Source organism: Urtica dioica, chromosome 8, assembly GCF_054948205.1.
Source record: "Urtica dioica subsp. dioica isolate 48M chromosome 8, U.dioica_male_clone48M_v1_H2, whole genome shotgun sequence".
In the NCBI taxonomy this organism is placed as follows: Eukaryota; Viridiplantae; Streptophyta; class Magnoliopsida; order Rosales; family Urticaceae; genus Urtica; species Urtica dioica.
In genome coordinates this window covers 25,703,303-25,729,030 of record NC_142763.1, presented here as the reverse complement: position 1 = coordinate 25,729,030, position 25,728 = coordinate 25,703,303, and the positions used below count along the sequence as shown (strand labels likewise).

General features: G+C 39.0%; 1 protein-coding gene and 1 pseudogene across 2 annotated transcripts; both read right to left on the bottom strand.

Moving 5' to 3' along the window:
- Positions 1 to 392: 392 nt before the first annotated feature.
- LOC149388664 (protein FANTASTIC FOUR 2-like) lies at positions 393 to 1,049 on the bottom strand. The gene has a single exon (XM_089622488.1). It carries the CDS (start codon positions 1,047 to 1,049, stop codon positions 393 to 395), a length of 657 nt encoding a protein of 218 aa, XP_089478614.1.
- A 12,933-nt stretch (positions 1,050 to 13,982) lies between these two features.
- Positions 13,983 to 25,228, bottom strand: LOC149388663 (putative transmembrane GTPase FZO-like, chloroplastic; annotated as a pseudogene). Its single transcript, XR_016300478.1, has 11 exons — positions 24,828 to 25,228; positions 23,636 to 24,177; positions 23,435 to 23,503; positions 22,615 to 22,812; positions 21,950 to 22,081; positions 21,568 to 21,654; positions 21,015 to 21,443; positions 15,470 to 15,637; positions 15,008 to 15,235; positions 14,688 to 14,803; positions 13,983 to 14,414 (listed from the first exon to the last, which is right to left on the bottom strand). The product of XR_016300478.1 is annotated as a putative transmembrane GTPase FZO-like, chloroplastic (transcript).
- Positions 25,229 to 25,728: the final 500 nt, after the last annotated feature.

Here is a 25,728-nt window from a genome sequence, read left to right as displayed (position 1 = left end):
TTAAACATATGGTATAATTTCGTCATTTTAGTTAAACAGAGGGTATGAACTCAACATTTTTGAAAACCGAGGTTTAAACTCGACATTTCACTAAAACACAGGGTATAAATGTGTTATTTTCCTTTAATTAATACGCCATAAAATCCCACAAACCAATCCATGTACGGAAATAGAGAACAACTTGACGAAAGTAACTAAAATAACTACCATTAGCATGTTACAGAACTTCCAAGTACGGAAGCAAAAACGACTAAATGAAGGATACCCAAAAAAAAAAAAAAAAAAACCACTTAGGGATAAAAACGAAAACAGATACCAAAGAAATTCAGAGAGACAATTAATCCATAAGTTTTAACTAAAAAAAGAAGAAGTCAGATTATTGGTGGAATTTTTTAAGTGGCAACCAAATACGGACGATCCCACAAAACTCTGTCGTTGTCGTTGTCGTTGCCGTTGCTGTTATTTCCTTCTGTGCACTTTCCGTACTTCCCAAGCTTCCTTTTTACCAGTTTTACCCCTACCTCCTCTGTTTCTTCTTCCTCTTCTTCTTCTTCTTCACCACACACAACCCCCTCTGTTTCTCCTTCTTCGACGGCTCGGCTCGGCTCGGAGCCGACCAGCTGGAGCGTGAGCCGGCCGTGGGTCCGGCTCATGCGGAAGAAAGGCTTCGCCGAAGGCAGAGTCTCAGCCGTGAGGACGCGCCTCCCGTCCTCGCGGTGAGACCTGACTCTGACCCCACCCAATGACGTCAGCGGCGGAGGTAACGCCGCGCCGCGGCTTCTCCCCCGCCGCGGCTCCTGCGCCGGACGGTGGATCTCCGCCGCCGGGGAGGACACGTCATGTTCGTTGGATCCGCCGCCGGTCTCGCTCCCGAGGCTCTCGGTGCACATGCTGAGGCTCCTGGGGCTGAGCGCCGACGCCGAGCGCTGGACCATCGGGTGTACGTACACCGCCGCCTCAGGGGATCGAGCCGCCTCGCCCAGCGCCTGGAGGAAACTCAGCTCTTTGCTCGTGACACGTGGCTCGGCTACAACGCTGCTCGTCGACATTTTGTCTGTCACAGTAAACATAGTCTGTGTTTTGGAGCTGAGTGAGTTGGTGCTTTGGCAAAGAATTGAGGTTGTAATTTCTTAGAGAGAGAGAGAAGGGTTGTTTGTGAATAAGAGTGTGAAGGAATGGCCGTGGATTTATAGTGTAAAAAAGCTGGGAGATTTTGTTTGGGTGTTAATATTATCACTGGTTTTTGTTAGTGTAAGGAGGGCAATAGGAGAACTTTTATTATTGCCCACTAGAATTCCACAAATTTTATACGCTGCCACACAATATATATTAGTGAGAGACGAGAAAAATAAAATAAAATAAATTCGAAAGGGAAAAATAAATACCTTTGTGTGTGTGAGTTTGAACTTTTACTTTTAAATGATATATATATAAAAAAAAAAACCCCGACTCAAGTGGGGGAATAATAAAAGGGAGAATGAGCACACTAGCCCAATCAGCCCACTAATATTAACAGAATAGCCCAAGTTTGAGTAAATTAAGGGAATAGCCCAATTAACAATTCACTACCCAAAATACCCCTCAATAAATTTACGCAACAACCAGCGATACCCTAAACCAAATCACCTTTGCAAATCCCTCCTTCGACCGGGAAAGAGTCTCGGACGACGAAATCGGCGACGGCGCCGAACCTGAGAGCTGGAAGCGGCGAGGGAATCGTGTGGGGGTGCGAGGTGGACTCGCTGGAGAATGCGGCGGAGCTGGAGAGGTGGCTGTCGAGGTCGGGTCTGCCGGAGCAGAAGAATTCCCATCGGTCTGATCTCCGTCCTCTTCCTCGGCCGCCTCGGCGCCGTCCAACTCGCCGGCGACTCCCTCGCCGTCGCCTTCGCCAACATCACCGCCTACTCCGTCCTCTCCGGCCTCGCCGCCGGAATGGAGCCGATCTGCAACCAGGCCTTCGGCGCCGAGAAGTTCAAGCTCCTCGGCCTCGCCGCCCAGAGGATCTTCCTCCTCCTCATCCTGACCTCGCTCCCGATCGCCGAAATCTTGCTCCAAATCGACTCCATCCTCATCCTCTTCAACCAGAGCCCCGAGATCGCCGCCGTGGCCAAAGCCCTAAACCTAACCCTAACCTCGGGTTCACTGGAGGTGGAGAAGAAGAAACAATTCGCGAATCGGTTAATTAATTAACCTACTGGAGTGAGTTACGTTAATTAATTAACTGACTGGAGTGAGTTACGTTAATTAATTAACTGATTCGTGAATGATTTGAAATTCACAAAAAATTTGCAAAAATCATAACTTAAGTCAATTGATATTCAAAGCATTCAATTAATTAACTTAATTCCGAATTCAATCATTTAGTAAATTAATTTTACTCACAAAAAAATCAAAACCTAAACTAATATTCAACCAATAAGTTAATTAATTAACCTAACTCACTCCAGTAGGTTAATTAAATTAACCTATTCGCGAATTTACCAAGGGCGTTATGGTCTGAGCCGAAAATATGGGCTATTTGCTTAATAAAATGAAACTTGGGCTATTCCCCCAATAAGAATGACAAACTTGGCTAGTTACAACAAATTTCACATAATAAAATAAATAGAACGATTTCTTCTCACTCACGGACAACGAAAGAAATATAGCAACTTGTGTTTAACCAGTTTTGGCCTGCGATTATCAAGCGGATCCTACGTTTTGAGTTCGAATAATTAAAAAAGCGACAAGGGACTCACCTTGAAGTTGAGTAAGAATCGTTGTTGCAGAACCTGAAAAGAAGTATATATATATATACGTAGGTAGTAATATATAGAACAACAAAGAGTTTTGGTGCTGTGTAAAGTCACAGCTTTTCTGGTTTTTTACTGCTATATTTATAGAAAAATACATGCGTACAAAGAGCAATTAAAATCATGGTGTTAGTGGCCTACATTCTTGGCCATGATCTTAAATACTTGGTCAAAAGCAACGTTCCTGTTGAACGTGTATTATTTGCTGAAACTAACAAACAAACAGTAAAACAAATAAAAAAAAAATTTAACATCTTGACCAAGTCAAGATTAGACCTCACAAGAATTCAATTACTGGATTTAGTTCACTCATAAATTTTATAAATCAGAATCACATTTGTGTTAGGGATCAAAATAGTCAATTTCTGAGATACTATAATAGAAGTATCGGCGTGCACGTGAATTAAAAAATCGATATTTTGTTTTAAATAGATTTAATTGACTACTCTCTTTCTCCCTCGTTTCTACATCTAAATTCAAAGGCATATATATACATATATATATATATATATATATAGAGAGAGAGAGAGAGAGAGAGAGAGAATGAGAAATAGCCAAAGTTTCTTTATTTCTAATAACTAGCCATTTTTTATTAATTCGATTTACTTTAGATTTTTAATTCGTTTTTTTTTTAATGAAAGTTATTTATTTCTTTTTTTATTGCAATAATTAAGAAAAAACGTTGGTTGGTTTTAATGATGTTATAAGTATTGATTTTCCTATTTTAAAGGTTAAATTCTGGAAGTTTAGGTTTGTGGCAAATCATGGCACTTTTTTTTTTGCTAATTGAATATGGCAGTTTTAATGATGTCATTAAGTTTGTAAACGTTTTCTTTTAACACACGTGAACAATACATTTATTTTTCGAAAAAAAAGTGTTGTAACTAGCCAAATGACTAACATTTATTATAAACTATGCTCGATTATTCATCCGAAGATTCTAAAAAAAACTTAGAAAACATATCGTATCAATCTAGTTCACCTCCTCGAATGCTTGGTGGAAGGACTATGCCTTATAAGAAGCATATACAAACACGAAAGAAGGTTTCGCATCTTTTAAAGCATGCGACCAACTCAACGGGGATAATCTTGGTCCGAGAAATAAAATGTTTGTAATCGCATGTTCCTCCAACACGTCCTCATTTACCTCTATTCCTTTGTCCTCAGCTTCCGTTCTAGCAATGACGGATCTAGAAAAACTTATTAAGGGGGGCAAATTTAAAAAAAAAAATCAGGGGGGGCCAATTTGAAAAAAAAATCTCAAGTTGGGCTAATTTGTAAATTTTTAGGGCAATTTTTTTGAATTTTTTTAAAAAATGGGCTAAAAATGTCAAAAAAAAAAAATTGAGGGGGGTCATGTGACCCCCCCTGGGCCCTATATAGGTCCGTCGCTGCATTCTAGGCTTGTTTAGACACGTGGCCCTAAAAACATCATAGCACGGGCATGTTGATCGCAATAGGTTTGTCTCCAAAAACCTAGGGTTTGTCCAAAAATCTCTCAATTTAGCTCCAACTAATTAGATATTCGTGACAAATATGAACAAATAATGAAAACTACAAAACTTACTTAAGCTCAATGACTCACTTGGATTTGAGTTCAAAAGGATGATAACTAAGTGCATTTAAAACGCAACCTTATCGTTTTTGCTTATTTCGTGTTTGATTTTTTAGCAATATACACGATAAAACATTTTCTTAGTAAATTTTTAAACAAAACAATGTTCTTAATTCAATGATACTCGAAATTGATCCGTCTAAACAAACGAACTTCTTGTCATCAAAGAACGGCTTTCTCTTTGACTTCTAGCTCTTTCTATCCTAAGCTCATCCATACCAAGCTGAATTATCACGAGCTAGAGCGTATATCCACAGTACCCGCTCATGGTTGAATTTCCTGCTTCAAGACAAACAACCCGACATCTTTTTTACCACCTATATAGTCACTTACGTGGGACTAACATATGTTGATGATACAATTGTTTTCGTTGATTAATGTCTATCATTACATGCATAATTATCGGCCTCCTAATTATTAGTAATTCGGGAAACTTTGCACTTCAGTAGCAGTTTTTCAAGTATTGATCTCTGATTTGTATATTTGAGTTTGTAAATCATATTTTTTTGGTAATGAAAAATGTAATAATTAAATTAAGTCTCTGTTGGCATTTCTATGCACAAAGTTATTCTAAAATCTCCATAGCCTTTTTTATCATCTACCATCCACAATTTTTTGTAAAATCAGACCATCAACTACCGACAATTTAATCATTGGACAAATGTCAACAAATATATATATGATGTGTATAGTTGTGTTTTACACAAAAAAACGAGATAAATAACTATAACTTAATGGTTACTACAGAAGAATTTTCCATATTAAACCTCAATAGATTGCTTATCATGGCCTCTAATTATCATCCACAAACTTTGAATAAACCATATACTTTTTGTTTGTTTTGGTAGCAACTCCGAAAGTTCTTTGTTTTCAATATGTAACGTAGGAGACGAAAGCGTATACTGGTGGGAATTGCACTACAATATGTTTGCCATGAGAAGAGAATGATAATGATGTTTGTGAAGTTAGTAAAAGCCTTTGTCTTCAGTCTTTTCCCTATTTAGAGACTCTTGTTGATCTTTCACAGAAGAGCACACTTACTGAATCTAGGAGCGAAATTATATCCTCTTATCTTTTCTGTCTGTGTTCTTATATATGTATTACAATATGTCCCAACATGTAGTTCTCTATGTTTCTTTCTTTAATTTGTTTTTTTTTCCCATTTTGCAAAAAAAAAAAAAAAATAATAATAATAATAAAATAACTCTGAAGTCTGTAAAATACATACAAAAGGCCTTCGTCTGTGTCACTTTCAAATTTATAATAATTTTTTAAATGTCGCTAAAAAGTCTACAGCATAACCATAGGTTGAATGTCTCATGTTAGAATAATTTTGGGACTACTAATGTCAATAAATAAATGTGTCGAGCCATTATTAATTAAGTCAAAATTGATAAGGTCTAATTTAGAATAAAGTTTGTGACTTAAGAACACATTTGTCATGAGGTTATTATGTGACTACCATAAATATTAATTCTAATTTGATAAGGGGCCAAATTAGAAATAAGCTATAGTTATTAAGCAATTATTAATAACAGAGTAGGTCCTTGATTGCAGTACGTATCTTTTCTTGTATCGCCATTGTTGTTACATTAATTGGCGATTTAATGTTGGCAAAATAATATAGAATCGTGGAATATATTATCGGATAGCGTTGGGCTTTGTTACAATTTTCGGTCACAAGTGTCGCAGTTTGTGTTGTAACAGTCCTGTATAACAGTCTCGGCCCATTGACTTTTGGGCTTCGCTACTCCGACTTGAAGAAGGATTCCAGCGTGGATTAATGAGATAATGGGCTGATCTTCCTAATCCGACTTCAAGATTCGTGTTGACCTAGTTTTCTCATATAAATAGGTCATCACCTCACCTTCTACAGTCACGCCTTTTGAGAGATTTATTTGAGTGTTTTAGCTGAGCTTAGAACTACCTGTGTTCAGGTTTTTAAGGTGTCTTTTACCTCTGCTTTGTTGCCTATATACGGGTGATTGTATTAGAAGCTAGAGGTTAGGTTTTTCAATTGTTTTTGTTGGGAAACACGTTTAGAAGTCTCGGGAGAGATTTTCTGTGGGAATCGAGGGGATCTCGTGCTTAGGGGGAGCCTAAGTTGCTGTTGAAGAGGATAGACGTAGGTTGGGTAGCTAGCGAGGGACTCGTTGAGTAAATCCTTATTGTACCACGTTATCATAGTAAATTGCTTTCCACCGGGCAAAGGCCCTCCAGACGTAGGCACGGATTGCCGAACTGGGTTACCAACTTTGGTGTCTATTTATTATTTCCGCACTCATATCGTTAATTTGTTGTTTCTCTAAATTTCAGTAACTGTTGCATTGTCTGTTACAACCTTTTTTGAAACAGCTGCGCAGGTTCAGTAATTTCAATTGGTATCAGAGCGGTTCACTCAGTCCTGTTGAGTGTGATCCGTAGTGTTACTGATCTGTTTATTTGGAGATGGAGTTCATGAGAGAAGGTGCATCTATTGGCCGTCCGCCCCTCCTCGACGGTGGAAACTACTCGTATTGGAAAACTCGGATGAAGGCCTTCTTAAAAGCACTAGACGAGAAAGCTTGGAGAGCCGTCCTCACTGGCTGGAAGCACCCCACCACCACCGATGATGCCGGAGAGACTGTTTTGAAACCTGAAGTTGATTGGTCTGTGAATGAAGATAAACTGGCAAGCGGTAACTCTAAAGCTCTTAATGCGATCATGGCTGCCGTCGACCCCAACACATTCAAGCTGATTTCTACATGTGAAGTGGCCAAAGACGCATGGAATATCCTTCAAGTCACTCATGAAGGAACTAATACGGTACGAATGTCTCGTCTCCAGCTTTTGACTACTAAATTTGAGAACTTAAGAATGACAGAAGATGAAACGATTAGTGAATTCAATTCTAGACTTTGTGACTTGTCTAATGAATCGTTTGCCCTTGGTGAAAAAATGTCTGAGGAAAAACTTGTCAGAAAAGTTATACGGTCGCTTCCGAAGCGGTTCATCTACAAAGTCACTGCCATTGAAGAGGCTAAAGACATATCCACGATGAAGCTGGAAGAGTTAATGGGTTCCCTCAGAACCTTTGAGATGAACGATGAGCACCACAATCCCGAGCCGAAGACTCATGGAATTGCATTGAAAGCTAACCTCGACAACAACCACGGCCTTACTGAAGATGAAGACTTGGCTAGGACTATCTCTCTTGGCTAGGAACTTTGGCAAATTCATGAAGAGGATGAACAACAACACTTGCATAAGTGTTTCAGAAACTGTCTCTGATATTTCCCAAAACAGATTCAACGCCAACGAAATTTCCACAGATCTGAATGTCTAAGCTAAGGGGATTCAATGTCGAGAATGTCATGGATTCAGTCATATCCAAGCAGAATGTGCCAACACCCTCAAGAAGCATAACAAAAGCTACAAGACCCGTACTTGGAGTGATGAGGATTCAGAAGAGGAAGACATTATCGACAACTTCTTTGCTTTTACTGCCCGTGATTCTCAATACAATTTGAAGCCATGCAACACTGTCGCAGGTTGTGTTAGTGGCGTTTTCTACAACATCAACTTTGAAGTCAGCAGCAACGAAGAAGATGAAGAAGAATTAACACTTGAGTCTGTTACCAAGGCTTATGGACTTCTCTACAGCAAGTGGAATGATGTTGTTAGTCTTAATCAAAGGCTTTATGAGAAGATTGCCACCGCTTCAAAAGAAAAGGATGAACTTCTTGCCTCTGTTGCCTCCTTAAATGAAGAATTGAAATCTGAAAGATCTCAACAAGATAAGTTTCTTTCTGAAATAACTCTCTTGAAGAAAAATATTAGAATGCTCAATTCTGGAACGTCAAAACTTGATGAAATTTTATGTATAGGAAAAACCAGTGGCGATCATCATGGTCTAGGCTATCAGAGAGGAGGAGCATCCAGCTTTAAGACTACATTCGTCCCGAGCATAAATTCCCATAATGAAGCTACTGGCTCAACAAATGTTACAACAGTTTCTGCAACACCTGCGAAGGCAAGCCAAAAATCTTGGGTTTGTCATTACTGTGCGAAGAAGGGTCATATTAAACCCTGGTGTTACAAGCTCCTGAAAGATCTAAAAAAGCAAAGACGTTCAAGGTCAAACTCTCTTGCCATCAAAAAGGTTTGGAAAGTCAAAGATCCACAAAATCGCGGTGCGTGTACTCCTCTGAAAGTCCTGACCAAAGACAAGCAATCTATCATATGCGGTAACTTCATAAAAGAGGATGTTGCTCCTGAACAACAACTTGCAGATATTCTCACGAAAGACGATTCAAAGTTCGAATCACTTAGGCCTGCCGTGGGTCTTTGTGTGACTAATTCGTGATCTATCATCGACGTGTATTCGAGTATAAATGTGGAAAATTAATGGTCGAATACACTTTTATTGAGGTACGATATTTTTTTACCTCAAGTGCAAGTTGTCATGTTAATTCGGATTTTTAGTGTTCGTCCGAGGAGTTGTCTTTGTGTTTTTCGTTAAAAAAAAAAAAAAAAAAAAGTCAAATTTCGAAAAAAAAAGTCAAAAGTCGAAATTCAAAAAAAAAAAAAAAAAAAAAGTCGAAATTCGAAAAAAAAAAAAAAAGTTGCAGATTTCCAGATTTTACTGCTCTGGTTTTTCACTCGGCAGACACACTTTGGACTCTCAGAATCCAATCTCCACCGTTCAGAATGTACCTTTATGTGTTACGACCATGGTGTACAAAATTCGTGACGATCCAACGGTTAACGAATTCAGAAACTCGTGTTTGGTAAGACTGGTCGGAGTAGTTGCGATTTATTCCGAAATTTTTTGGTTTCTTCTCCAATGAACCAACGTTTTTCTCCACATTCGGAGTAGATTTGCACCACCATGAGCGACTCTTTTCTACACTCATTGAGCTAGAAGCTTTTGTATTGAGCTTGGGTCGTGTTTTTTCCGACGCCGTGATATTTTCTTTTTGACAAGAAACGATTTCTACGATGATGCATCATATTGAGGGGGAGCAAATTGTTGTTTGGTGGTTGTTCAAATTTGGAGGTATGTTTATGGCAAAAAGGGGGAGATTATGTGACTCTTGGTGACTCTGCTATAATGGTGTTGAAGCTTCGTCGTCGTCGCCATCGTCACAAGTGTCACAGGTACGATTCTGTTTTGCCTTTAAACGCCAAAGGGAGAGATTGTTGTTACATTAATTGGCGATTTAATGTTGGAAAATAATATAGAATCGTGGAATATATTATCGGATACCGTTGGGCTTTGTTACAATTTTCGGTCACAAGTGTCGCAGTTTGTGTTGTAACAGTCCTGTATAACAGTCTCGGCCCATTGACTTTTGGGCTTCGCTACTCCGACTTGAAGAAGGATTCCAGCGTGGATTAATGAGATAATGGGCTGATCTTCCTAATCCGACTTCAAGATTCGTGTTGACCTAGTTTTCTCATATAAATAGGTCATCACCTCACCTTCTACACTCACGCCTTTTGAGAGATTTATTTGAGTGTTTTAGCTGAGCTTAGAACTACCTGTGTTCAGGTTTTTAAGGTGTCTTTTACCTCTGCTTTGTTGCCTATATACGGGTGATTGTATTAGAAGCTAGAAGTTAGGTTTTTCAATTGTTTTTGTTGGGAAACACGTTTAGAAGTCTCGGGAGAGATTTTCTGTGGGAATCGAGGGGATCTCGTGTTTATGGGGAGCCTAAGTTGCTGTTGAAGAGGATAGACGTAGGTTGGGTAGCTAGCGAGGGACTCGTTGAGTGTAAATCCTTATTGTACCACGTTATCATAGTAAATTGCTTTCCACCGGGCAAAGGCCCTCCAGACGTAGGCACGGATTGCCGAACTGGGTTACCAACTCTGGTGTCTATTTATTATTTCCGCACTCATATCGTTAATTTGTTGTTTCTCTAAATTTCAGTAACTGTTGCATTGTCTGTTACAACCTTTTTTGCAACAGCTGCGCAGGTTTTCAGTAATTTCAGCCATCAACAATAATACTCCAAAGTCTCAGGCAAATTGCAATTAGAAGACCATCACCACCGTGTTTATTCAATTTAATGGATTCGCTACGCTTCCGCTATTTAGATCTTTGACTTTATTCTCTTGAATTGAATTTGGATTTAATTAGGGATTTAAAATCTTAACCACCTATGCTTCAAATTATAGGTTCTAAACATAGGGAAAATTAATATGGTTGGTCGATCTGAAAACAAAAATATATGGTTGTTTTTTTATCGATAAATTTAATCTCTGAAATATCAGTAGGCCATTTAAGTCTAGTATTGTGATATTTTCCCTATTGGGAGACCAAATACATGTAGTTCTGCAAGTCTCGTTCATTTGAAGCTTTACTTCAGCTCATATTTTTAGACTCAAAACGTTTTATTGAATAGCTTATGGACCATATCTGATACACAGGTTTTTTTTTTTTTTTAGGAAACGTGGTCGGTGCCACGAAATATCATAAAAGCCCTCACGTATGGCGGAGGAAAACCGTGGTTACAACGATAAGAACCATACACAGGTTTTATGGTTATACAACATTTCAATCGATGACTATTCAACAGCTAAATATATATATACGTGTGTGACTAGATATAAATTTTAGAAGTAAATTTGTGACATGCAAGTCTTTAAATTCGAAACTACTTTTCAGAATTTTGTTTGCCTTTTTATTATTTTCTCTCTTGTAGCTTAATATTTACACTTTTGTTTAAAGTTTCAAACATATTTGGTTAAAGAAGGAAAAAAAATATACAAATTGTTAATGAATGACTAGTATTACACGATAAGATTAATCATGATTTATAGGCATGTCACTAGATATATGTCAACTGTGATAGGACTTCATCTCAACAGTATACCTTGTTAAAATGTATGTGATAAGATTATAAGAACATGACACTAGCTAGTATGAGTTTACGAAAGACGTTCAAAAAGCATATAATTCATAGCAAATTAAAGAACGTCAATTCATAATAAAGGTTATGAACATGATCATGATGCTCTTCTCGCTTTGAACGATTTTATAACTCTCTGTTTTAATTATTATATGCTATTTATGCCATTGATACAGCCAAACAAAACTAAATCAACGTAAAAATATATTTGATTATGTAATAATCTCAAATGATCTCCTCTATGCTTGATTTTGCTTATTTTTAATGATTTTTGGAGCAAACACGTCTAGAAAGCTTCCTCTAGTACTTGTACTTTTTTTTACTACTTTTATTTTGATGTCATCGCAGCAAGGAAACAAATATTGTTTGATCTTTGACGGGAGTGCTGAGCACTTTTTTTTCTTCATCCCTTCACCTTTTCCTCTTTTCACGTGCTTTACTTTTGTACTCCCAAAAAAAAAAATCTTGCAAAAGATAAACACGTGTCGAGTATTAAATGGATAATTTCATCAACATTACATCTATTTAGTATGATAAAACACTAATTATATGGGCGGTTCCCACTCCAACATCTGACACTGCACTATGTAACATCAACTTCTTTATATATATATATATATATATATATTTTTTTATGTGAGGAAAGAAAGTCTTGAGGTCATCAAATGAAAGGAATTGGAAAACAAAGGCAGAGTAAAGACAAAAGAACAAAATCACTCACTAGATTCCCAATCTAATTTTATGTATGAGGCCATCACTACAAGTTTTATCATAATCTTTTTTTAGACAAGAATATTATTGCTTATTGAGATAGAATCACGTGAGACTTAGACATTGACAAAAATGACTAATTGGTAGATGTGATAATGTAATAAAAATGCTCTATAAGTTCACTTAAACAATATCATAATACATGGATTAGAATAAAATACATGTTTACTGGTTGCGTACGTAGCTTTGTTGTTGAACTTGTAAAAGCTCGAATATAATGATCGCACATATATAGGCATACTTGGTATAGATTATTTAGTTTTATGTGTCCAGTACTGTTGTTGAAACTTAAGAATATTTACTAACTCTTACATTTATATATGTCCCTTGAATTTGTTTCTGCTTCAATCATTTCGTATAATCGTAAACATGTTAGTAATCTAACTAAATTAGAACAAACATATACTCATCATTTCTTAAATTGTTTATTTACTTCTTTTTTTAATTATATATGTTAGAAATTATATTTACTACAACGATTTTTATGAACCGTTGTAAAATTTTCGCTTTAGAATCTCCAATATGTAGGAGTGAAATTAACTCATTTATAAAACAAACCAAATTTATTTTGTTTCAGGTTTCAAGGTTCACTATTGTTGACTCGCAGATCAATAATGAACAAAAACAAATAGTCGGAGCCAGAAATGTAAATTTAGGAGGTTAATGTGTAAGAAAAAAAATTAGAGGAGATTAATTTGTAAATTTTGAAGGTAAACTAAAAATAATTTTTAATAAAAAATACTAAATTTTGGAACGCTTGATTTGTTTGGAATGAGAAACCGAGCGATGGTTATTGTGTTAAGCAATTTTCTCTCCTTGATTTGTGCGACTCTCATTAATCTGCTTATTAGTTTTTAAAAAAAAAAAATTCTGAATCAATGAGTGGGAAGTTGTACAGAGCATTTACGTAAATTTTGATTTGTATATATCATAGCATGGTCATTTATCAAAAATTTACAAAAGATTGTCCATTTGGTCAAATTTAAAATTTTATATGGATATATATTTACTGACCCATTAAAAAATAAATAATTAGGGGATTCTGTGCCTCCGTCCGCTGCACACTGAAGTGACCTGATGGGACATAAAGATAATTATGTATACCTATATTTTTTTTTATATATATTTTCAACTTATAATACATTTTTGTTAGAAATTTTGTGTGTGTAATTTTACGCGTAGAAACTGAAATTTTTAATAGTATTTCTTTTTCAACACTCATTATTACAGGTAGAATAATTTGCCACACTTACATATCGCATGAGGTGACAGTGAGAGGAATTTGTTCAGCAGCGTATCCAACTGAATAAGAGAAGTTTGATTACCTACACACCTAGGAATGCAATGGATATGGGAGCGGGTGCACCGGCACTGTACTCGTTAGAAAAAAAATACCCGCTAATTCGTACTAGTTAACTCGTTTTCTCAAACAGGCGAATGACAGGTAATGCCTGCTGAGTAGCGGGTTTGAAATTTAAATACCCATTACCCGTTTACCAAATTAAAAAATAGAAAAAAAAACATTCAAAAAGTCTAAATATAAATTAAAAACTACAATTTATTGTCAAAATATAATTTATAAGTGGAATACTAAAGCAACTTAAAATTCATAGTCACAACACTAATAATTTAATGAAATGTGAAAAGTTGGAAAGTATCTGATTTATTAAAAAAAAAAAAAAAATTATAACGAATCGGGTAAAAACAATGTACCCGTACCTGTATCCGTTTGAATGTTAACGAATATTACCCGTTTAACCCATTTCGAATGGGTATTACTCAACCCGTTTCGAACAAATAACGGACGGGTAAACGAGTATCGATTAATAATGCCATCCTTACTCACACCTTCAGAACAAGCCTTTCACCTCAAATTATAATATCATTTTGAGCATACCTAGAATAAAGTGGCCGAAAGCAGTTGCCTTTTTTTTTATTTGATTGATATACAACAAGACTTTACAAGTTTTGAAGATAAAATAAATAAATTAAAAAATAAACAAAACAAAGAGGCGATATCGTTTGCCAGTAGAAAGAGAGAGAGATTAAATCCGACGTCATGAGAAATGAAAGTTCTGAATTTCGACTTGCAGTTTATGTAGCTCGTTCTCGGCATTCGATATCTCTGCTTGGATTGCAAGCAGGTTTTCTAGTTTACGCTGCGCAGCCTCCCGATAGGGTTCAGCCACGATATTTGCAAAGCTCTCCATGCTTTCGAGAGCTTCCGCGAGATCCTTTTGCATTGCCATTTCGAGCTCATTCGCCAAAGCATCCGCAGACTTAATCACCTTATCTATCATGGCTTTCCTACGGGCTGAAAAGTTTGAAATCGCTATGAACCTATGACATCATCAAACAATAAATTAGAGAATTTAGAAACACTATATAAACTAAATCGCCAAAGAGTTCGAATTTATTTGGCTATTTGACAAGCGCAATTCTTTGCAGTAGATAAATAGAAAAAATGATTGGGAAAATGAAACAACAATAGTTAAGCTCAGATAATTCTGGTCAATATGACCAAAATTTTCTTGTTGTATATGAAATGCCAAACATTTAATTATGCTGACAGAAAATAATACATAAAGTAAAAATATGAAGTTGAAGCATTACCCGCCAGCTGAACAGAGGCTGAGAGCAAGAAGGTCCTCTAATGTTGTTGGGAGAACAGACGTTAGAAGTGAAGCAGACAAACCGGCAGCTCCAACTCCGCCAAAAGTTCCCAGAAACTGAATTTGACAATGAATAAGATATCAGCTTGAATGACTAAAGATTGATTAAGTTGTGCTATGCGCTTCAAAGAAAAAAAAAAAAAAAAAAAAAAAAAAAAAAAAAAGAGTCCTAGTTCTGTTGCTTTTATACAAGCTTAAGTTTACTTTGGCTTCAAATTTTATCAGATATTACAGTTTTAAAAGGAGGAGGAAAAAACGCACCACTTCTCGTATTTCTTGCTCAAACGATTTGGAAGCAGCGAGGCCACTGAAGTTCCGTATCACTCCAAGGCTAAGTTCATCAACCTTTTTAAGTGATTCAAATGTCTCAAATTGCATCTCCCTCTTTGGATATATAGAGGGCCAACGCTGTTCAAACGATTCCTTGTACAGCTTCCCTTCACGAGCATTGTTTGATTGCAACCATTGCACATATTCTTCGAGTAAATCCTGCAAGCCAATTTGACATCCCAATCCCAATACGAATAAGTGAACTAACACTAACTTTGGAATTGAAATATCCGCAGAGATAAACTATCAAGAAAATGAAGCCCACTGTACAGTACGAAGAAAACACGACAGGAACATGGGAATATCTATTCACATAAAGAGTATATTATCGGCACCCACACAGCAGGAAAAGGAAGGAAATATTTAAGCAAGAATATCAATCTATAAACTTACTTGTGCATCTAAAAGTGCCGGACCAAGTACATCATTTTGTACCCTAGATGTAGCGGACAACGTGGTGGAACTCTCTCCTTTAAAGGCGTAGGTAACAGCAAGATCAAGATTTGACAATTGCATGGTACCTTGTATTAGATCCAGAACCCGTGATTTTGTGCTATCTATCTGCAATATATATTTTTTTTAAACAAGAATGGTTATATTAACAGGCTGAAAGCCACTTTACAAAAAAGGAGTGCAAAACGCACTCCAGACCAAATCTTAACCTCCCACAACAAACCGGGAGGTCGGTCAGTAAAGGAACCAAAATTACAAAGGAAATCCTAAATATTTATATCCAAAAGAGATTTATATAACCGGGAGGTCTATAAAGCACTACTCCAGTCTCTCTGGAGGTCCGCCGAGGAGAAATTTTTAAACTCCTTGCAAGCATTGTGAAGCCAAAGAGCAATGTTCCGATTGAGAGACTCCAGAACGCCTTCTTGACACCACTCCTCGTTCTCGAAAACGCATTTGTTCCTGCTTAGCCACAGAGCCCAAAAGCCTGCCAGTACCCCGTTTTAACTGCCGCCTTCCAACGGTTGTTCTTCCCCGGAGTCGCGTGAAGCAAGAAATAATCAGATACGAGAACAATCGATGAGACCTTAATGTTTAGCTTTCCGAAAAGCCACTTCCATATTCCTGAAGCTGCTGGACAGCCTACGAAGAGGTGTTGAATATCCTCCGCGGCTCTGTGACAGAGGAGACAACAACTCGGGGAAAGGGCTCGATGAGGGTTCTGCCTTTGAATAACATCCGCCGTGTTTATTCTTTTGAGTGCCAATCTCCACCCGAATATTTGTACTTTTTTTGGGGCAGCGCTCTTCCAAACTGTTTCGTGGAAAGGCACTGAAATGGTCGGTCCCGGAGATGCGAGTGCAGCGTTCATAGCTTTTATCGAGAACTCCTCCGAATCATCCATCCAAGCCCTTCGATCCTCTACCTCGTCCCCTAGGGAGACTGACTCTAGGGAATCCATAAGCTGCGCAAATTATGAGGCCTCTCTATCTGTTAAGTTTCGTGAGAAGTTGAAATTCCACTCGATAGAACCTGAAAGAGGGTTAGAGACCAAATGCCTAATTGGCACATTTTTTAGAGAACATAAACGGAATAGACCAGGGAAACGTGATACCAAAGCCTCGCCACCACACCAAACGTCCTCCCAAAACCTGACCTTATTACCGTCTCGAACTATCCACGTGCATCGCTTAAAAAATTCTTCTTGGACCGAGAAAATGGACTTCCAAGGACTCCTTAGGGTGCGTCCCGTTGCAGGCCCCGGATCCCATCTATTGTCTTGAACACCGTAGATTGCTTTTATCACCTTATGCCACATCTCGTCCGGCTCGAGAGGAAAGCGCCAAAGCCATTTCGCAAGCAAAGAATTATTTTTCGCAACAAGTCTCCCAATCCCCAAGCCTCCCGCCTCTTTTGGCTTGCAACAGTCAACCCATGAGACCGCTGCCCGCCTTTTTTGGTTTTCGAATCCTTCCCAAAAGAAACATTTCATGATTTTCTCAATTTCTTCGGCTACCGCTGAGGGCATTTTAAAAACTGACATGTAATAGGTCGGTAGGGTAGATAAAACCGACTGAATGAGGGTCAATTTCCCGCCTTTCGATAGAAAGCCTCGCTTCCAGCCAGCGAGTCTCTTTGCAACCTTGAGAAGCACGGGGTCCCAGAAAGATTTGCTCCTCGGATTGTCTCCAAGGGGTAAACCGAGATAGGTGATCGGCCAATCTAGCTTTTGAAAACCAAGAGAAACTGCGAGACGCTCACTTTCCTCTGTTTCACAATTAATGCCAACCAGACTACTTTTCTCTATATTGACTTTAAGGCCCGAGTCTTTGCAAAAATCACGAATGATATCGAGAAGATTTGCCCAACTTTGAAAATCGAAATCCCCGAAGATAAGCGTGTCGTCCGCGAACTGAAGATGGGAGATTCTCAATCTCGGGGAGCCTACCTCGAGGGGTCTAAAAGGTTCGCTTTCCACACCTCGAAGGATTCTTCTGGACATCACGTCTGCAACTAAGGTGAAAAGGAAGGGCGAGATCGGATCTCCTTGACGCAAACCTCTCGAGCTCGAGAAATGATTTCTATCTTTCCCGTTAATGATGATAGAAAAGGAAACCGATGATAGATATCCTTTAATCCATTTTCTCAATCTAACGTCGAAACCTTTCATTTCCATCACGAAGTCGAGAAAATCCCATTCCACCATATCGTAAGCTTTCTCGAAGTCTATTTTAAAGACTGCTCCTTTCACCCCCGACCTCTTGGTTTCCTCAACTACCTCGTTTGCGATAAGGATCATATCTGAGATTTGACGACCTTTAACAAAAGCACCTTGGAAAGGGGTTATAATTTTATCCAAAACTGTTTTAATTCTTTCCGCCAATACTTTTGCCAAAATTTTGTATAAACCTGTAACCAGGCTGATTGGTCTAAAATCCTTGGCTCTACTGGCATTGAGTTTTTTGGGTATCAAGCAAATGAAAGTCTCGTTTACACATTTGTTTATTATGCCCGATTCCCAAAACTCTCTAAAGAATTGAAGCACATCGGCCTTGATGATATCCCAGAAATTCTGGAAAAACGCCATGGAGAAACCATTCGGTCCAGGGGATTTGTTCCTCGCACAACCGAAAACCGCTCTTCTTATCTCTTCTTCGTCAAAAGGTCACGAGAGGTTATCGGCGCTATCTGAGTCCATTGGCTGCCAAAGAATGTTGTTCCAATCTCCTCGCGTAGATGGATTAGCTCGGTACAAAGTTTCGAAAAAGCTGTTAAGTTCTTCAACGATTTCTGCCTCGTTGACCGTGATAGTCTCATCCGCCTTTTCCAACTTCCAAATGGAATTCTTTGCCAATCTCGCACTTAGGATAGAATGGAAGAGGCTCGTATTACCGTCTCCGTGTTTAGCCCATGCGACTTTCGACTTTAACCTTGCTATCCTCTCCTCATTCTCGAGAATACTATCCAATTGTCCTTTCAAAAAGGCCCTTTCAAAACGCTTTTCTTCCGACCAGTCATGACCAGCCTCCTGTCTATCTAAGACTCGAATCTCTCTATCAATTTTCAATTTTTGGCCAAACTTCCTTTCCTTTTCACCAACTGCCCATGCCTTGATTTTCTTTTTTAATCCATAGAGCTTCCCCATAATACGATGACCTGTCCAAGCCTCCGGAACGGGTTCCATCCACGAACTGGCAACCAAAGCCTTGAAATCGGAGTGTTCCAGCCATTCATTGTCCAATCTGAAAGGGCCCGGGCCCCATTTGGCCGGTTCTGTAATGATCGTTATTGGGAAGTGGTCCGAAACACCACTAAATTGGACCTCTTGTAAACAGAACGGGAAGATACCCCTCCAACCTGTTGTGAAGAGGAATCTGTCTAGACGTGAACACGTGGGGCTTTCCCTGAAATTCGACCATGTGAACTCTCCGTTGTGTAGCGGAGGATCAATCAAGGAAAGATCAGAAATGATCTCGTTGAAAAGTCTCATGCTTCGTCTAGCTCTTACAGGTTTATTTTTTTCTGCGGCAAATCTGATGACGTTGAAATCCCCTCCGACACACCAACGGGAACCCGTCCAGCCAACTCATCCCAAAAATTTGATCTTCCAGCAGCTCGGCACGGACCATAAATCCCAGAGAACCACCATGGAAGGTCTCCATTCTCAATATTAATTGAAACCGAAAAATCTCCTACTAAGCTCTCCAAAACCGACACTCTTCTTGAGTCCCATATAATTACGATACCGCCCGCTGCTCCGATTGACGGCAGAAAGACCCATTCTTTGAATCTAGAACTCCAAACACTTCCTACGAACCGTCTATCGATTTTAGATCTCTTAGTCTCCAAAAGAACAAGAATATTCGGGTTGATCTTGCATACCAAAGATTTTATCCCACGTCTGTTATCGGGGCGACCAGTCCCTCTAACGTTCCATGAGACGATCTTCATTTACTAATTGGCTTCCTCCCTGAGCTTATAGCCTTATCGAAGCTCATATCAAATTCCAATTTCCTCAGTTCTCTTTTTTTCTTTTTTGAGATCTTGGAACTACTTTTCTTTTGAGTGGACCCTCCATCATGGTAATTACTGTTGTGTCGTTGAACTCGTCCACCCCTACCTGGACTAGAATATAGAATAACCGAAGTAGATAAGAGTGGTGATACCTGAGAATTTAGGTTCGGTTCGATAGGGGGCAAGCCTTCGGACGATGATGTCGAGGAACCTAATCCGAGCATTTCAGCAATACCTTCTAGACACTCTGAAGAGTCATCGCTCGGAATATCCTCAGATGGACCAAAAGACTCCTCCGATGAGCCTTCCGTCGGAGACGAGACCACGTCTTGAGATTCCAAAAGACTGTCTTGTATTTGTTCAATTTTGTCGTCTTCGTCAAGACCCAGAGGCGGAGGATGGAAAGACGACTCCGCCTCCTGATTGCCGAGCCACCATCTACGCGAAAAAGTCTTGCCGAAAGCGTCTTTTTTCCTGCCTTCCACCTCACTGTCGCTAACACATTCTAGGTAGTCCCTCCTGATGATCGGCGACCTCTTTTGAGTCGTATATGCGTTCCACCTATCAATAATCCCCTTGCGAAAAGATGCTCGCTCTTTTGGACGACGAGTCTTTGCGTAGCTGCCCGCGCTCCTTGCTCTTACAGGTATGGCGGGGACCACTTCTACTGGAGAGCAACTTATTTCAGAATGAACTTCTTTTGGATCCTCCACGGAGACGACCGGAGTTTTTGGAGAGAAGGAATTGACAAAAGATTCGCAATCGGTTGTGTGGATGCGTGCAATTTGATCAGCTATTCGTGAATGGAGTTCTTTGGTAAAGAGGCCCAAATCAAAACCTATTAGGTTTGCGGAAGAGTCAGCCTCGTACCCCGAAATCCCATTTGACTTCGCATCCATGAGGGACTTCTCTTGAATTGACGCCGACTTATCTTCGTCCGCTTTGAGGTTTTCACTCGACCTCGAGCCACTCGACTCCTCTTGAAAAGGATACCTGCTGATTTCCTTTTCTTCCACCTTCTTTTTTCCTTTTTCCTCTTGGTTTCTCACCAGTTGTATAGGCTTTGTCTGAGAGGAGATGACTGGAGAAACCGTCTGAAGTACTTGAGGATGATGGAGCGATGACACCAATATAGGGCCTCTCGGCGATTCATCTAAGTTAAGGAGGCCGACGTGGATCGTGTGCTCTCTGTAAGGCAGCTCCAAAGAGTGCGCCATGAGACAACTCTTGGGACCTTTTACCTTAATTTTCGCAAATCTGATATCTGATAGCTCCAACGTCTCCTTTGCGATTTGGATCGTCCCTCCACATTTTGCCCCAATTGTCTTCAGCGCGTGAACGTTCCATAGGTATAACTTGTTACCATAACGAACCCTGAAAACAAATATCGCTTCATCTTTCCTATATTAGCGTATCAATGCACACGTATAAGTTGGTGCCACGTGCTAAAATTTAGTGTGTATGAACTCACCAACGATAATGCTTTTCTTCTCCAAGAAATGTTTTCACGCTCCATATTATTGGCATAGTCCTTTACACTCTTAATAATATCATTCACAGCCACCAAATCCTGTTCATATTACTGGCAATCTTGTCTCGTGCGAATGTCACAAGCACTCAGTAATCTTTCTGCAATTGCAATGGGTGTTTCAAGCTTCAGTTTCATTCGTTCCATTCCTGCACTTGTTGACCCGTCTAAAAAACTATACATAAACTCTTCAAGTTCATCAAACTTATTGCTCTTCCAGTGCGTCATCAATGGTGCTATTTCATCATTTTCCTTGGATGCTGAAAGCTTTGCTTGAAGGGAAGCTCGTGCAGATACAGGATATATTATTATATTTTCCGTATTCAATAACTTCCTTGTGTTCTCGTTGATAAACGACATAGCTTCTTCAAGCTGCACGAAATCATGATAAATAAGAATGTTAAAGCCATAAGCAGATTCAGGATGCTGCTTTATTACCCTCGACCAGCCTTAATTGAAATTTAAAAGATTGGTAATCATCAATGTATTAGCAAACCTCACGAGAATTTCTGTAAATGTCGGACTTGTTCAAGACAAAGACAACTTTCTTCTTCCACTGTTGAATATAACGATGAAAGGTGACCTGCAAGGGAAATAGTTGCCATGAACCGATAAGATAAGACTAACAGTAAGTTCACTGATAATGAAAAACTAAAGATAAATAATAATAATAATAAAAATAATAATAATCTCGCTCCTTAGTTCCTACTATCGGCTGTATTTAATCCCTTGTAAATTGATCCCTCTTACGATGGGAAAAAAGATTTGCATATGTAGCTTCCAAGAGCTTGTGAAACTTTATTATATTTACATTGCCTTTGTACACTAGAAAAAACAATAAGCAAATCATGCATTATTGAAAAAACAGGTAAAATTACCTCACTTTCGGTTAAAGGGCGATCAGCAGATATAACAAAAAGAATCAAATCCGCACGAGGCACAAATTCCTCAGTGAGCCGTTGTTGCCTCTGGAGAATCACATTTGTTCCAGGCGTATCAACTATGTTCATCTGCTTCCAGAAGAAAACAATAAGAAAACTAATAAGGTCCATTTGAAACAATCTTTATCACTGGCCTAGAAGAATATAATATGATATCCTGACATTGTATCTTTCAAGTGATATTAATAATATGGACTCGGAACTTTTTATAAATGTGATAGAATTAGAGCACAGATGTAATAAGTAGCCCCTTATTTACTTGTAAAATCCTTCTGTGTGGCAGAGCATATGTATACTTGCTCAACTTAAAAGCTCGTCAACCAAAGACCCTAACTGTCTTTTAGTGGAAGCAAAAGCAATTAACTAAAACTAAAAACTTCTGAAATTAAAGACCATAAGGGAAACAACATTTTCAATTTGGTCTGGTTTGGTTGGTCGATTTGATCGGTTTTTCAATAAATTTTGGTTCAGCTTCCAAGACTAGCACCTATAATCTCTCTTTTTTGGGTCACATGCACTCTTCCTCTTCCTAACTGCTGAACCTCTACCCTTATGTCCACATGTAGAAATTAATAAGACCATTGGTTTAAGTAACCACTTACATCTTTCAGTATAGGAGCGGAAAGATAGCATATATATTGACCATCTGGATGCCTTTCACATCGCTGTGCCTCACCAGACTCCAATTCAGAATAGCACAAGAAAGTGATCTCATTAGTTGTAGGAGCGACTCCTTCTTTGAGATATTTACTTCCTAGAAGTGCATTAATAACAGATGACTTCCCAGAATTAAATTCCCCCTACATAAAAAAAATATTAAAAAAATATTAGTATTAGGACTAAATTTCAACAATTTGCAAAAAAATCACATAAAATAACACGAACTCAAGACTTGCTTAAGTCATGTTACGGTACGATCAACTAAAGAAACCAAGAAGGGAAAGGGCAGCGAATGAAGCTTGTACCCATCTGGCACTTCAGGTTTTATCATCACCCGAGATTCATGTCTTAACTGTGGAAATTACCTTCATACGATTTCAGTGAATGTTATTGTAAACGAATAATCATATATAAGGACTGTGAGTCCACAAATGCAGAACAATGACGATTGACCAAAATAGTGGATGTAGTTTTGATCTCAGACATAAATTGATGGAATTTACATGGAAAACTAAAATATGATAGCCACAAGAATCCTTGTAAGGGTTTAAAGCTCAAGTACCAAGCAAATCAAGTTCTATGTTGCTAGGTATGTAAAATCACACGGCAACATACATTCTTCATGATTAAATCTCAATTCCTCAATTTTGCATGAAAAAACATTGGCCCTTTGTTCAATTTTTTTTTTTTAATAAAAGAAAGGGATTCATGTGAAAATAAGAGCTAATACCCATATATATCGATGGAACAGCACACAATTACCACTATGGCCAGTAAAAATGGCTCATCAATTTGAGAAGTCGCATCTACCAGAAGCGAAACCTCCTCCATCTGTCAAACAAAACCATGACTGAGTTCATCTAGAAAAGAAAAAATAAATAAAAACATTTTAATTTAGCAACAGAATTGAAAATCTAAATTAAGAGCAACTCCAACTACCAAATAGTTTAATTAAATGATCACCATTGGAGCAGCTTTCTTAATGACATTTATAGCTTCAAGCAAAGCCAATCTTTCTCTTTCTATCAACTGCTTTTCTCGATCTTCCAAATTGATGAAGCCGGCAACTATTTCTTTACCACCAAATCCATTATACATAGCCAATGGGTCACAAGACTCATCCCGGGCCCTGGTACTTGGTGGGTCTACCTCGTCAAACAAAGTACTCAACACATTTTCACCGTACTTTTCAAAATCCTTGACAGAAATAACTAAGCCACTAGCACCAGATTTGAGACATTTTGAAGCTTCTTTAGCCAGCATGTCTTCTCCGTATATAGGAAACCTGACAAAAATCGGTATCTTAACATCGTCTCTTACAGAGTTGGGCATTGAATCCACATGTGACCCATCACTGACACTATATATAAGAAAATCAGCTCCCTCGGAATTCGAAGCATTTAAAGCGGTATCAAGGGATTGTACTTTCCGTGCAACCAGTGGAAGTACCACCGAATCAGATCTCAAATCCATCATCGTGCTTCTTGCTACAATGACAGGAAGGCCTACAGAAACAAAATAGAAAGTTATCTCGACATCCCTACGAAATTCAAATTCTTTAGACGAGTTATAGTCTACTTTCTCACAAATCATCACCGATTACAGGGGTTAGTTGCATGTAATTTTCAACATGAAATAAAATTAGTTCAGAGACTGATTAGGAATGTAAAGTGAGTTGTACGTTTACTTGTGTTAATTATTCTAGTCGATATGAGCTTACTATGTAACTCTAGTCTGGCTTGTATTTGAGTTTGTCTTTGCTGTAACAAACTCGACAGAATGTAACAATGTATATAAACAACCTGATTATCAATAACAAGTTAAGAGCTTCTATTATTTCATTCTCTTCAACTTGTTCATTCTCTCTTGATCGTTCTCAGTCCTATGATTCTAAAAAAACTTGGGTGCAAATTTAATATCCCTCGCTTAAAAGACCAAAAATCCTATATATACTCTCTTATCTAGGCAAACTAATTTGTTTTCCTTCCAAATTATGCTCAAGGTTCTAAATACGCAAACAAACAAAAAAAGCATTTCTTTTCCTTAACCTGGTTCACAAGTTTCCTCAAAATTCATGAACTGGAACCGGATTTGTTCGATTAACGATACGCAGAGCATAGTAACTAGAAGAACAGTAAACAACAAAGAAAGAGACCTTGATCGGAGAGCAAAACTCCGCTAGCATTTGCGGCGGCGGCGATATCAACGCGCTCGGAGACCAGCAAGTAAGCTCGATTCCTGACGAGCGACTTCAACCTCAGGCGGCTTCGTATACCTCGCCGCCGGAGGCATCGTCGCCGTCGAGCAAAACGATTCCAGCCGATTTCGAAACCGCGCGGTCGACCAGGCTCAGGACGGCATCGTCGAGAGCGTCGCGCGCGTGGATGTTGAGGACGAGGCTGGGGATCCGAATCTCCGGTCGCTTGTAGCCGCCGGGGAACACCGTCCCCGGCCGCAGAGGCTCTTTCTCTCTCGGCGCCGGGACCTGCGGGGCTTGGGATGAGACCGGAGTGGTGACGTGGCGGCGTCGCATGAGTCGGAGACGGTGAGATCGCCGGCGGTGGGTTTGCAGTGGAGAGAGGAGGAGAAGAGGTTGTGTGGCGTAGCGAGCCTGCGAGGAGGAGAAGAGGTTGTGTGGCGTAGCGAGCCTGCGAGGAGGAGAAGAGGAGGGGCACCATGGTAATTGTGCTCTTTCCACCCTCCCTCTCTCTCGGAGACTGAGAATCCGGGGAAATTTGAGGATATTTGGAGTGACAAAGACAGCCTTATCAAGCCATGGCTGTAAGATTTGGTTGGGCAGCTTTCTATAGCACCTTATCTCTTTTGAACGCACGTGCGTTGCATGAACGATCATTTGAAATTAGGAAAGTCTTTGTAAATTATTGTGGTCTGGTTGACCGTTGAATAGATTATTTTGTGGGTTTGTGGAGTGTTTAATGGAATCGGATTCACGAATTATATTAATGTATTTGTCTGTAATAAGTTTAGAATTTGACCAGAGTCATACACTAAGTCACTCCGAGTTTCAGATTCTATTAATCTGTTCAAGAATAAAG

Bases quoted from the DNA above. Each gene is read 5' to 3' on its own strand.
- LOC149388664 (XM_089622488.1), bottom strand. From the start codon at position 1,049: ATGTCGACGAGCAGCGTTGTAGCCGAGCCACGTGTCACGAGCAAAGAG.